Genomic DNA, 14,576 nt, shown 5'->3' with positions numbered 1-14,576 from the left:
TTTTAAACCTATCAGTGGTAGCTCCCAAATCCTTGCTGTAAGTAGTTTCACACAGAAGAAGATCTTCGGGACACAATTTACGCAATTGGCCATTGACTATTGTTTAAAAGTGTTGTATCTTTCAAGTGTGATATTGCTTAATTATTGTTTCATTGAATTTATCCTCATCCAACTCTCAGTGTAGTGGAGGGAAATTATGTTGTGTGTCTATTTGTCTCTTGTTTTACATGAATATTTGTTTGTTTGTGTAGTATGGAAGATTTTTATCCCAGTAAAAACCATGGCCCTGACTCCGGTATTGGCAGTGACAACGGTGACAAAAGACTGTCGACTACAGAGGTAAACACACACACACATTAGTTGTACACGTATATAGTTAGTGCTTCAAACGGCTCAAATATTTTTTCACTTGATATAATAGAAAAAAGTTTTGAATTAATTTTGCCTGACAATCCAAACAGTAGACACTGAGGCCCTGTTTACACCTAGTATTAGGATGAGTTTTGTTTGATCAGATCACAACTGTATGACTCTAAATACAAGTGTAAAGGGGGTCTAAAACGTTTTGAGCTTGTCCATTTTCGACCACTTCCAGAGGTAGTCAAAAACGCATTAGACAGGATTGATTTCTTAGTGTATTCATTACTTCAATGAGCTCATTGTTTCTGCCTTTAATTATTAAATTATTTAAATGAATTAATTTTTAGCTAACTGTGATTTTGTATATGTACATTTCTGAAATACAAAACTACCTCTGGTAACAGATCGCTCTAAATTTTAATCTGAAACGATGTGTATTGTGAAAAGTGCTATACAAATAAATGTGAAATAAATGTGAATTGAATTGAATTAGTGTAAACCACATGTGGTCGAATGTGTTCGAACAGCGACAAAAGGCTGCCTGTTCTCCACCTACTGACCTAATGCATAAACATTAATGGAAGCGTGCTAACCCGATGGGATTTCAACTTTGCTGGCTAAAGACCCTTGTTTGGTTCAAAGACGAAAAACGTACCAGCACAATGTTCTCTCACCATTCCTGATTTCCAACACTCACTCACCACGTTCAGCTGATCTTGTGGATATAATAGCAGAAACGAAAGCCATTGTTCACCGTATGTTTTTCCGTCATCTCCAGGCACGTTTGTATATAAATTGCGCAAGCTTATTTTGTCCGTTAGATCAAAAGATCTGAAAAACCCATACATATACCCACCCATAGACCCCTCCCTTGAAGAATCAGGACAGAAGTGGTTGAAAGTGGACAGAAGAGACAGATAAAAATACCAGGTGTAAACGGGTATGTGTCTCACTCGACTACTTATCTGATCGACCAAAACACGTACCAGGTTCAAACAGGGCCAGAGGTGGAGTGAGTTAAGCTCATAATAAGGTGTGCTGTGCACACCTGTGGAACTTGACCTGATCTGGATTTTCAAGAAAGATTATCTAAAACAAGTAGCAATTACTGAGTAAATACAAAGACTATAAAATAACACAAAATGCATCACTCGTATAATGACTTGTCCTAAAGGGACTTTGGTAAATCTCTAGTACAGTTTGCCAGAGGCAAAAAAAAAAGATTTTATTTCCCTTCTATTGTTTTTCTCTCACTCCTGTTCTGTCTGTCATTCCCCAGCCATCTGATGATGATACAATGAGTCTTCACTCTCAAGTGTCTGAGACCGCGAGGGCTGACCCACATATACTTCTGACAAAGCTGGACTCAAACAAAGGTGTGCTTTCAGTATTAGTAATATTGGCCATAGGTTATCATTCACATTGTGTATTTGTTAAGAGGTCTAGAGACTGAAGGTCTGAAGAATCCACTCCGCTCACTCAAGCCAGAATGCACTTTGTCTTTGATTTTCTAGTTCGAGATCGTCTGTAAAATAGCTAAGCACGAGTGGAGCAATAGGTCATGGAGTTCAAATATTATTTTAGTGAAGTTGCAAGCCTTATACATGAATGCACAGTAAAAATCAAAGTTAAGAACGAGCAGGGAGAAGAAATTGAAAGGGAGTGTGGAAAGCTAGTGCGAGTTAGCAAAGATTCATATTGGAATCTAAAGCGGCACATTGGCAGAAAGCACAAGGATGTGCATGTGCTACGCAAACATAGTGCAGCAAAAGGTGAGCTATAGGCCTACAATAATAAATTAGATAAATAGGTAAAGTAGATATTGTGTTGTACCCCACTCTTTATATGCGATAATTAGATTTTACGTGCATATGATATACGCAGTTTTCGCGTGCATATGATACGCACTTTATAGCGTGTAATACAGACGCATCCCACAACACTAATCCTTCCCAAACATATAATACATACGTACCCCACACCACTACTACACCTACCCATATGTATCATATGCACTTAAAGGGTCATGAAACCCCTCTCTTTCAGCTCAAGTCTAGCTCACAATCTTTTTGAAAAATGCAACTTAAATGGGCGTGGATGGCTGTGAGAAGAAGGGAGGGAGTGGGTGTGGTGTGGCACGGCAGGGGAGAGGGGGAACTGTCATCAGCCAGTGGCCCATGCATATCGACTGTCACTAAAAATCAGCGGTAAAACGTGAGGAAATGCTAGATTTTTTTTATAGCTGGCAAAGTTAAAGTCTAATGAAATACACTGACACTTTATTATTGTCCTTTCAAAAGTAACTGAATGCCCTGCTACATATAGCCTACAGTAATCGTAATTCTATTAAAACATATTAATGTACATGTCTAATTATAATGTCATTATAATATATATATATTTGTTTATATACACACTATACATGCATATATTTGAAAATAATTAATTTTCCGCTTAAAAAAATGTTCTGTGCATAGATCTTCGCGCCCCCTGAACCCCAATGGCGCATGTTTAATTACACGAATTAACCATACAATTGATGTATTATCGAAATATCTAAAATTTTAATAACGAGCGCTTATTTAACAAAAGGCAAGTAAAATGACCAGGGTTACATTTTAGACACACACATACCATAGGCGGAGTTTGACATTCGAGCCAGGGGGGGCAAAAACTAAAAAAATCATTGTAGCAGCTGGGACCTGCATGGCCTATCAATTGGGAAACTCAGCACTAGCAAATATGGACAAAACAAACATGCTAAATAAAGACATATTTATTTTTAACCCAAGAAAAAACAGTACAACAATACAATCATATTTGTAAACAGGTAGAACTTCGCATAAACTGCCACTTGACTTCGCATCGCATCTTCGTTCGGACACAATTAGGATCAATGAAATGTAGACCTGTTTTCACAAATGTGAAATGTAGTTAAAATATTATCTTCAACCAAAAAGAAAATATTTTTAACGTTTTTCTTTCCTTTTTTCAAAACACATTGTGACAATGAGAGTGATTAAAAAAACAAGTTATATTTCGCATTTTGTTGTAGCCTATTTCATGAAACATTTAAAACATTTTGATACACGGGAAAAATGAACAGTCACACAATACTCTCCACTTTTGAAACATACTGAACAGCATATTGAAAGCAGTGTGTTGAGTTTCTCCAGCTTAAGCAGTTATTTGGCAGAGAAATAAAACTTACATACCTAGACATTGTCCAGACTAGTGCAACAGTAAATTTTCATTTTTTGCGTCCTGCATTCCTCATTTGGAGCTTGACGTTTTAAAAATCTCCGTATGTCCATATTTTGGTGTAACGAGTCCAAACAGATAACTACAAAGCTATAGAGTGCCGAAGTTATGATGTCACTTTGTATGCCAAAACGCGGAAGTGAGTTCCCTCCGGTTCCCTCGCCCTAAAGTCTATGGGTTTTTTGAATGGGTTTTTGGTAAATCGACTTAGACTTTTGCACCACGAAAATATACACTTGCGTCCCATGATTGTCTCTCTCCTCTACTACGCGATATCACAGTTTGACATGTCTGTCATTGGAAAGATCCACGTGGTGTCATGAATAATTTAGAGACAGTGGCCCTCATTTATCATTCTTGCGTAGAAACGGGCGTATATGTAGGCGTAAGATTATGCTTACACTCCTCTCACCGCCTGATTTATGAAGCTGTGCGTACCTTTGAAATCCAGGTGTACGCAATACCTGCCCTTGATAAATGCCGCGGCTGAAAACGATCGTCATTAGAATAACACGCCCCTATATATTCAAGTATCCGCTTCCCCCACACCCTCATTTTACGCCATGGACACACGAAAGACGGCAAAGAGGAGACACTTCTCTAGAGATCGATACCATCACCATCATGAAAAATTATTATTAAATCAAACAACAATATTGTTGATGATAAATTCAAAGTTAATTGTATTTTTTTTTTCAAAACGCTATAAATCCATCCATTTTTTGTATAAAAAAACAACAACAAAAACAACAAGAAGAGAACATGCAACATATAATCAGGGACTCATACTATAAATTAATATAAATTAAATAAGTGCAACTGCATGAAATAAATAAAAGCCAAACAAAATAAATAGTAAAATAAATTAAATAGTAAAAATAAAATAAATATTTCCAATGTCACGTTCCAATATTGTCCACCACATAAAACAAATAATTTAAAAATAACACACAAATACAGTCCTTAAATACAACAATGTTAAAAATACATTCAAATCATTTAGTAACACATTTAGGCTAATAGTAAAGTAATAACAATATTCAGGCCTACTATTAGGCTACGTGTTGTAGCCATTAACTAAGTGCATTTAGTTTCATATTTGTTAAAAAAATAATAATGTTATTTTTCCCCATCTATGTTGATTATGAAAAGTGAACATAGGCTAAGATAGGATGCGCAATATATTGGGAGACATGCTCAGACATGATTTTGGCCACTTAATTAAGTTTTGTTTTGTAGAAAGGCTTTCTTTAAAGTGAATTTCGTTTTGTATAAATTGTATCTTAATTTTAATATTTTTTTCATCAACCAATAAAATAATAAATAATAAGCAAATAGCAGACAATATAATCATGAGTTATGACATGGAGGCGCGAGCGCGGTCCCTTGCACTGCACGTGAACTGGAGCGCATCTCATCACAAATCAACCGAAACTCAGTATATGCCTCACAGACATGAGTAATATATCTATAAAGAAAGCTTGAAATGTCTTTAAACGAAACAATTATAAACGAAAAGAAATAGGCTACTCTCTCTATAGGCGCGTTCACTACGGAGATGGTGATCATCAATTTCATCTTTGCAGACACAACACTAGTTTATTAATAGAAATAAAATACAAATTTATTTTTAAAAATGGCTTTTATCGCGTTTTGGAAAAGAGCTCCTCATATCTTTTAGTTTGTCAGTGCGTTTTGTGGTTTTAGGAATTGTTTTTCTGCGCATTTCCGCACTAACTCAAAACGTGCGTACATGTACACCACCTCCTGACCTGGCGTAGGATTTGAGCGTGCCGTACGCCAACGTCCATATTGATAAATATCAAAGTCACCGTGGTTTTGGGTGTACGCCAGGTGTACGCTGGAAATTTGGTGTACGCACTTTTGATAAATGAGGGCCAGTGTCTTCTCATAGGATATAAAAACTCAGTCTCATTAATAATTATGAGAGACAGATGAGTCATCAACGCACTATACAGTGCTCTGCCACGTCACAGCCTGCGATGAAGATTTTAAACCCGGAAGACGAAAATAGAATTCGAATATAAAATTTAACAATTTTCTCCCTACTATTAAATCTAACAGATTTTACCATTGTCTTCAATGGTGTTCAACACACATACCTCTGTTAAATTTGGTTTAGGGTTTCATGACCCTTTAAAAACTCCTTTTCGCATATAAATTGCACGATAAACACAATGCTTGCTATAGAGATGCATTTAGTGTGACCAGGTTGCACCACAAATTAAGATTTCCTTCTCATGAATTTAAGAATTCGTTCTCTCATTTAGACCAAATCATGGCCACAAATTAAATTTGTTCTATGGTTTTAGTAAATCATGGCCACGTTGTTGAAGTAATTAATTCTCTCTTTTTATTAAAACAAGGGAACGGGGCCATGCACAATTTACTAAACCAGGTAGGCTTTAAATTAAATTAACTTTATCAATTAAAAAACATGACATTGATGTTTTTTTAATTGATGAAGTTAATTTAATGCATTTAAATTAATAAAAAGCACAGACTGTCACAGGATGTCATATCATAACTTCTATTTATAATCCTACATTTGATACATTATTTTAAAAAATCCAATACAAACAGAAATCAATTAGCCTACTACAGAGAAATGTAATGTCGGAGTGGGATTTGTTTTACCTGTGAGAGCATTAAGCGTTTTGTGAGTGGAGTGTTTGCTTGGGCCGTGAGTATGGGGTTAGATTTCGGTCACAATTTTGCGTGCGCAAGATCACATTTTGAGCATGCAAATGCGCATTTCGCATACGCGTGAACTGAGTTTTGCGCAGAAAAGTTCGTCTTGCAGATAAGACAATATTTCGAGCGAACGAAAATAAATTTTACATTTAAAATAAGTATTTGGATGTGCAAAGTTTCATCCAAATACTTTCTAGACACAAGACTTCACTTTCTTGCTACTCTCATACCAGCCCTGAGCGCTCTCTAAGCGCAGAAGGCTCACTTGCTCAACACAACCCAGGTTACAATATGCCATAATTCCAGCCAATCAGAGATGAGACTGCTAAATTCTGATTGGCTGGCTTGACAACCAATCACAAGACTCCCTGAATCACCGACTGTGGAAGAGGAAAAATACATTGCGGAACATGTTTGTTTATGTTGAATTTGTTTAATGGCTTGAACACTTCAATTTAAGTTCAAATGTTTAATCAAATCGTACTATTACTGTACATAATGGCATGTCCCAGTGTTTCCTACACCTCGAGTGGTAGTTCTAACTTGTCTCTGAACTGCAGGGAGTCTTGTGATTGGTTGTCAAGCCAGCCAATCAGAATTAAGCAGCCTCATCTCTGATTGGCTGGAATTATGGCACATTGTAACGCTGGGTTGTGTTGAGCAAGCGAGCCGTCTGCGCTTAGAGAGCGCTCGGGGCTGGTATGAGAGGAGCAAGAAAGTGAAATTTTGCACATGCGAAAGAGAACGTCTGCGCACATCCAAATACTTATTTTAAATGCAAAATTGATTTTCGCTCGCTCGAACATCAGACGAACATTTCTCCGCAAAACTCACGCGCGTGCAAAATGCCCTTTTGCATGCTCAAAATGTGATCTTGCACGCGCAGCATTATGACCGAAATCTAACCCCATACCGGAGCGCCTGAGCTGAGCGCACGTGCATAGAGCAGGCATCCTCTGGTCATGACATTAGATACTCAGATCTGCTGTCTGCTTTGTCACTTTGAAATAAACTTGGATTTGTTTGTACCATCAGATTATTCAGTAATGATGCCAAGATAGTATTCTACCTCTGCTTATCGTCGCTAAGACCAAATACATTAACATTATTTCCATTACCATGCTAAACTATTCCAAAAGTTGTCATTATTTAATTAATTTAATTTACATAATTTAATGCTTAATTTTACTTAAAGGCAGGGTAGGTAGGTTTGAGAAACTAGCAGAAAACTGCTGGATTTTGAAAGTATCCAGCAGAGAAACTCCCACCACCTCCGTTCTGGGCTCCTTCCAAAAGCCACGCCCCCAAAACTCATGAACACCTGATGCCGACCAGCGCCGAGCGGAGAGGAGCACAGTGCATGGAGTGATATCACCTTTTTTTGCCTTGTTTGCCTGCTCTGACTGCATATGCAGGTACAGTTGGTACTGGGAATTTTGACTGCTCTTTCTCTGCCATAATTGTGAGACTTCGTGGCTTGCGGTCGGTACGCGCCTCTCTTCCAAAATGAGCGAGTCAACCGAGTGCACGCATGTGGGCAGCTCCTGTTGGTAGCCATAGCAGCGAGGGAGAGTGACAGTCGCCCAGTCAATCAGAGCACTCGTTCCGAATGGAATAATGAGCTGTTTATTGTAGCCCTGAGAGGACTACAGACACTCTATTTTTATAAACTCATTTTCAGAGTACTTACATTTTAGATATGTATTGGTTTATAAAGACAGTTTAAACACATTTGGCAAAAAGTGTTTTAGAAACGCATTGCCTAACCTGCCTTTAAAGTTAAGCTTTAGAGATATATTGAATAGTTTAATAACACTTGCTGATTACCTGCTGCTGCTTTACGTTACAAAAAAATATCAAAAGAAAAACAGGCGCTTTTGGGTACACGATATCCTTAAAAGACGAGAGGAGTTGGGAGAATCCGAATTTTATTATTGTTGTCTACAACATGTCATTGAATATGTTTTTGCTGTTCTTATTGCCTTTACATGTCTTTGCCAGCAGATGTCCTCAGCCAGCATGCTATGTTCCGAGCGCATCTAAACAGTGAATCTAGCAAGTCTAGTGTAATCGATCTAATCTAACAGTGAATTTAGCTGACGAAGTCAATGAAGGGATAAAAACATCGCCTAGTCAACACCTTTATGTATACAACGCCTTTTTCACTGCAACTTCAGCAATGTTGTCAAAACTAGCGCTGGATAGCCTACCTTAGGTAATTTTGTTACACTATGCTAAACTGCATAATATCTCATCGTTAATACTTTTCACCATTTATTCCCAGGGTACGACCGATTGTTTTCCATATATCCATCTTTTTTTAACGTATCCTTGTAAAGGGGGTTTGACTTGTCAAACAGTGGAGGATTTTTTTTGTACCTCGACGATTAACTTCTCTGCAATGTCATCTGCCATTTTAAATGCACGAGACCTTTAAATTAGAATGGATTCTGATTGGCTGTCAGTGTTTTATCGTTCGACAGCTGGAAAAAAAATCGTTCTGAAAGTGATCCCAACGATATCGTTCCTCATATCTTTAGCGTTATAGTTGTGGTGTGAACTTTTTATATTCTTTAATATGGAGAACGATTTTTAGAATTATATCTTTATCGTTATCTTTATAGTTATCGTGCTTGGTGTGAACGGGCCTTTAGTGAGCCATAAACATTTGTGCAGTTATCAGACAGCTAATTCACCTGCAGCATGCAGACACTTGATTGTTGAGGCCAACACAATTTCCTGTTCTTTCTGGCATTAAATAGTGTTATAAAAGCCAGTAATTGTCAGTTATTAAGTGAACAACTCAGACAAGTCAGGAAATTACCTATAGCCGCAAATTCACTTCTTTATTCAGAAAGTCTTGACATGTCATATATTTATGTAATTATGTTGTTTGTTCACTTATGATTTTCACCACTACGTATGATTATAGTCATGACATACTAATATGCAAAATCCCATTCCTTAGAAGACATAACATAATGAACTAGCTGTTGCATTGCATACCATAACTAACTTATTCTATTGTGCATTGAAGAGATAAAACATAATTTCTGTTTGTTTACTTTTGATTGACACCAATACGTATTTTTACAGTCATGATATACTGATATGCAAACTCATGCCCTAGAAACCTATGGGATGAATATAGTATCAAAATGATTAACACATGCAAGCACAATTATCAATGAACTTGATTAATGTTGCAGATTTGTTTTACTATCCACAACCAAATGCCTTTCAACTTAGTTGTTTGTTTGTGGGTTGTGAAATGCTTAAAGGGTAACTAAACCCCTGGTCAGAGCCTGACTCCACCCTCTGGCAATATTTGAAAAATGCTGGAAAAGTGGGCAGAGCCCAGCGGAGATAGAGGGGACGAACAGAGGGCGGGGCTGAGCGGGGGGGCGTGCACCTGAGACCCGCAGTGACGGATTAATTGACAGCCGCCGTCAGACTCTGAGGGGGCTTTCACACTGGCAGTTTAGTTCGGAACGGGGCACAGTTCGCATGAAAAATCGCTAATGTGAACGCTGTCATGTGGACCGAGGTGCGCACTGGGGTACCGAACCCGAGACTACCTGGAGGAGGTGGTCTGAGTTCGGTTGCTCCCGAACCGTGCTGCGGTTCGCGTGTATGTGAAAGCAACACGGACCCGGTTGCGCACTTGTTCAGGAATAAAAGTATCCTGCGCATGCGTTTTAGCCGATTATGATGTATTTACATGTTAAAACATGTAAGGGATGGTAGTGTTGATGAGTTACCTTGGATATACGAGCAAGAACGCTGCAGTGTATTCTCGCGTAGTGCGTGTAATCAGGGCAACAAATTAATGGAAATCCACTATCGCCTTTTGCAAGAAGCGGAAAGACAGCTAATGTGACACACACACACACACACACACACACACACACACACACACACACACACACACACACACACACACACACAGTAAACCTGTGTTGTTTACTCAGCTATGCATAATAGCTCCAAATTAATAAAAAACACAATATATTGACCCGCGTAGTGTTTTCTGTCACGCATCTGTAAGATGCACACAAACGTTGTTGTAGGGAGATACCCAAGGTATAGCTATGAAATATGACAAGTCCAGAGTGTTAAGTCCAGTTAATTCATTAATTCATACTGATCGTTTTCAATACTCGCAATTCCAACTTCTGACCTGCTCGCTACAGTGTTTTTGACGAAACAAGATGTTTTTTTTTACTGCCAAGGGCGTGGTGAGCTGGAACCTGCTTACGTCACCTGCCACCCCAAACATCCAATAGGAAAATTCAACTGCAGTAGCCACCGTTCAACCTGAAGAGGGCAGCACTCAGACGTTTTTACACCATAATATTGTAGAATTAAAACACTTTGTGTCAAATGTCAAAAAAGTTACTCGAATCAATGAACAGCACTAATAAAGCCCCATTCTTGCAGATCATTGACTAAAAAAGTTGGTTTAGGGTTTAGGTACCATTTAAAAACAGCAAAAAGAAAGTCTCAAAATCCAAATGAATCAAATGAGATTGACTCAGAAAAGACGTCAATGAATGCACGCGCGTCACCTGATCCACACATGCAAATCATCTTTGTTGCATGAGCAAATTATGATACACTAATACAAAATAAAACATTTATATTCACAAAAATGTCTCTATTTGTACAAATTGCTACACATTCATTCAATTTTGAATTTTGCACAGGCAAGTTGAAAAAGGCATTTGGTTGTGGATCGTAAAACATATCTGCAACATTAATCAAGTTCATTGTATTTGTTAATCATTTTGATACTATATTCATCCCATTCAAACCCCACCAAAAATAACAAATAAAGCCTCTTGGTGTTTTTCAGAAGTAGCATGTCATATTACTGGTATGTAGCAATTACAGTATAATTTTACAGGAATGAAAGTGTCTCACCTTAGTGTTCTCATGTCAATTATTTGCAGATCAGGACCCATATGACTTTATTGACCCAAATGCAGATGAAGAGGCCACTCTGTCTGAGGGAGATCTACAGCACAATGCACCCTATGTGTCGTGTATAAAGGTATGCATAAACATTCACACAGATCCATACTCCTGTGTACTTGCTTTTTAAAATCCTTATCTGTCAAGCACAGACCACAAGCATGCACATGTGTACATAAACACACTCAGTGCACCACGCAATGTAAAAGAGCTTCCCCTCTCTCATCCTCAGGAGTTGGAACGGGTACTGAAAACACACCAAAGCAAAGACAAAGAGAACTGGAAAGAAGAGTCTGGGTAAGTCTGACTGGTTTTATGGGAAATATTATATTGGGTAAATTCTGTTGTAGATCTTTCCCTAAACCTAACTACTCTAACTTACACTTCGGCGAGTCTACAGTCGACTACAGCCTTTTACGTAAACCTATATTTCAGCGAGTCTACAGTCGACTACAGCAGTGGTTTTCAAACCCTGTGTCGCGACCCTCGGGTGGGTCGCGAGAATTAAAAAATGGGTCGCCAGTGATTTAAATAAAAAAATAAAAAAAATTAATTCCGTTTTTAATAATATTAATAATAATAGCTTTGATCAGAAGTACACTAAAAAAACATTCAAATTCATGCAAAATAAATAATCCAAGTCACCTGACCAAAATGAAGAAACAACGAAACAAACTGAATGCTTCTCCTGACATGCGTGTTGCCCTCTCGTCCTGCGAACCGGCTTGGGACCAGATTATGCAGAATAAGCAGGCCCACCCTTCTCATTAATATATATACACAAAACTCGTACTCGTTCGCTCCATCCGCAACACACACACGTTCGCTCCATTGGCAGCAACACACAAACACTCGTCTTTTATTGCGGCTTCCGCAACACACTCTCGTTCGCTCCATCGGCAGCAACACACAAACACTCGTCGTTCCTTGCGGCTTCTGCAGCACACTCTCGTTCGCTCCATCGGCAGCAACACACAAACACTCGTCGTTCCTTGCGGCTTCCGCAACACACTCTCGTTCGCTCCATCGGCAGCAACACACAAACACTCGTCGTTCCTTGCGGCTTCCGCAACACACTCTCGTTCGCTCCATCGGCAGCAACACACAAACACTCGTCGTTCCTTGCGGCTTCTGCAGCACACTCTCGTTCGCTCCATCGGCAGCAACACACAAACACTCGTCGTTCCTTGCGGCTTCCGCAGCACACTCTCGTTCGCTCCATCGGCAGCAACACACAAACACTCGTCGTTCCTTGCGGCTTCCGCAACACACTCTCGTTCGCTCCATCGGCAGCAACACACAAACACTCGTCGTTCCTTGCGGCTTCTGCAGCACACTCTCGTTCGCTCCATCGGCAGCAACACACAAACACTCGTCGTTCCTTGCGGCTTCCGCAGCACACTCTCGTTCGCTCCATTGGCAGCAACACACACATTTCAGATCAATATATTTGTTTTCCTTAAAATTGTAATTAACACTAACTTTATTCTCATTTGAATTATAAATATGTTTGCTTTTAAACTGTGTGTGATTTTGGTTGGGAGACAGTGGTAGGTTAAGTTTGACAAGAGTTTACAGTTTGACAAAAGCACAATGTTGTGTTTTAAAATAATAAAATAGTCTACCTAATATAAAAATCACACTGCTCTGTTTAAATAGCAGTAGTACGCTACAATTCGTACCATTCAGCGTAAGCACCGCTCAACTGTGATGTTTCCATGCACATTTTTGCGCATGTGAAAAGGATGATTTTTTCCTGTCGATATTGCAACGTGAGTGAAGTTGACAAAGCCAGTGCTCGAAGTGGGGCGGTACTCACCGATACGCAGGAACGGCACTTCTACATTTTACTCTTAAGCGTACCTGCACTTTTTCTTGTGTAGCCTACCGCTACTTCTTGCATGTAGCCGGTACTCAACCACTGACAGAAAAAGCGCCAGTGTCACGCCCCGTTGATATACTTCGTTTGCAGTGCGTATGCAGTGCGTATTTTTTCCGCACCCATGTTAACAGGTTCGAGCTTTCACACTGCACGCACATGCGGTCCGTCAATGCACTCCTGGTGCTGTGCGTATACAGCAGTGCAGAGATCGTTCCGAGTCTATTTTTGCTGTGCTGCACGCGGTGAATTAAAGTGACAGCTCATGTTTCGTGGTCAAAACACAGATTGACATGAAAATATAATAATATCACCATAAATGCATTTAATTAAATAAAATGTAGTAATCTAAATGTATTTTTGGACTTGCAGACTTGGAGGAGTTCCGTTTTCGCACGCACGTGAACACACGCAGGACTTATACACTCGCACAATAAGTTTTGTTATTCACTGTAGAAATCTCAAATGTCATGATTTGCCAATGCAAGAGAGTCCCGGCACCTTTCTTTTCCCACTTCAAGCACTGTACAAAGCCTATAATAAAGAATAGTTTACCATCAAATACATTGCGATTCGCGAATATTGAAACATTATGATTCTAATGAGATGGTTATGTGAGCATAATGCCCCTTACTTTTACTTTCGCTTTAAATTATTTCGTTTTGGCTTGTTTATAGTTATTATTTTTTAAATTCTTGTTCTGGTCTGAATATTACATTTAAAGAATTTGTTGTGGAATATGTTTTGTGTATTTTTTAAGCATGCAGCAAACGATAGACTATTAATTGGTTAAAATTCCTGTATGTAGGCCTATAGCTTGATCAAACTAGTTCAGAATCGACTTTGCGTTGCAATCGCGTCAAGGATCAGCATGTGCACGTGCATCATCAAAAGTGGTTAAAAAAGTGCTGAGCTGATTTTTTTCTGCGCACAAGCCTATGGGTCGGGTGAAAAAAAAAAAAATCCTGTATCATCAAAAACATTGTGAGGGGTTAATATTTTAATCAATCATTTCACAATATAACGGTTAGTCCAAATTCAAAGTTCCTTTTACCAAAGTTAAATTAAGTCAAATGTTAGGAGGTTAGAGTTTGTCTGCTACATCCTAGAGAAAAAAAGGAAGTAAGCTCAATTTAGATTTATTGTTAGAATCAGGAATGGAAGTTTTAGTCATCTTCAGACATAGGACCAAAGGAAGTGTTAGAACTTATCAGGAAATGTTAGCATAATTCATATCTTTATGTTTAGATGTTAAAAACATGGTTAATTTAATGTTCAGTTTAAAATCTCTACAATTCCTATACGCAAAATCCGTGCTCCTGAGGTTTGTAGTTTTGAGTCAGTTTCCTGCACAGATTTCAGATTACATCCATTATCATAAATGTTG

At 38.6% G+C, this 14,576-nt stretch overlaps 1 protein-coding gene across 2 annotated transcripts in view; it reads left to right on the top strand.

Annotated features, from left to right (window-relative positions):
* The window catches only part of lrch2 (leucine-rich repeats and calponin homology (CH) domain containing 2), a 104,864-nt gene that overhangs the window by 33,402 nt on the left and 56,886 nt on the right, over nucleotides 1–14,576 (top strand). For both annotated transcript variants that reach the window (XM_077231224.1, XM_077231223.1), the window contains exons 7-10: nucleotides 252–339; nucleotides 1,640–1,736; nucleotides 11,289–11,389; nucleotides 11,543–11,607. In XM_077231224.1, the coding sequence (XP_077087339.1) occupies nucleotides 252–339; nucleotides 1,640–1,736; nucleotides 11,289–11,389; nucleotides 11,543–11,607 (351 nt within the window). The remainder of the gene's footprint in view (nucleotides 1–251; nucleotides 340–1,639; nucleotides 1,737–11,288; nucleotides 11,390–11,542; nucleotides 11,608–14,576) is intronic.

This window comes from Siphateles boraxobius, unplaced genomic scaffold, assembly GCF_051911475.1.
Source record: "Siphateles boraxobius isolate OS27281-9 unplaced genomic scaffold, OSU_SipBor_1 16, whole genome shotgun sequence".
NCBI classification, from domain to species: Eukaryota; Metazoa; Chordata; class Actinopteri; order Cypriniformes; family Leuciscidae; genus Siphateles; species Siphateles boraxobius.
This window is presented reverse-complemented; position numbering and strand designations above follow the sequence as displayed.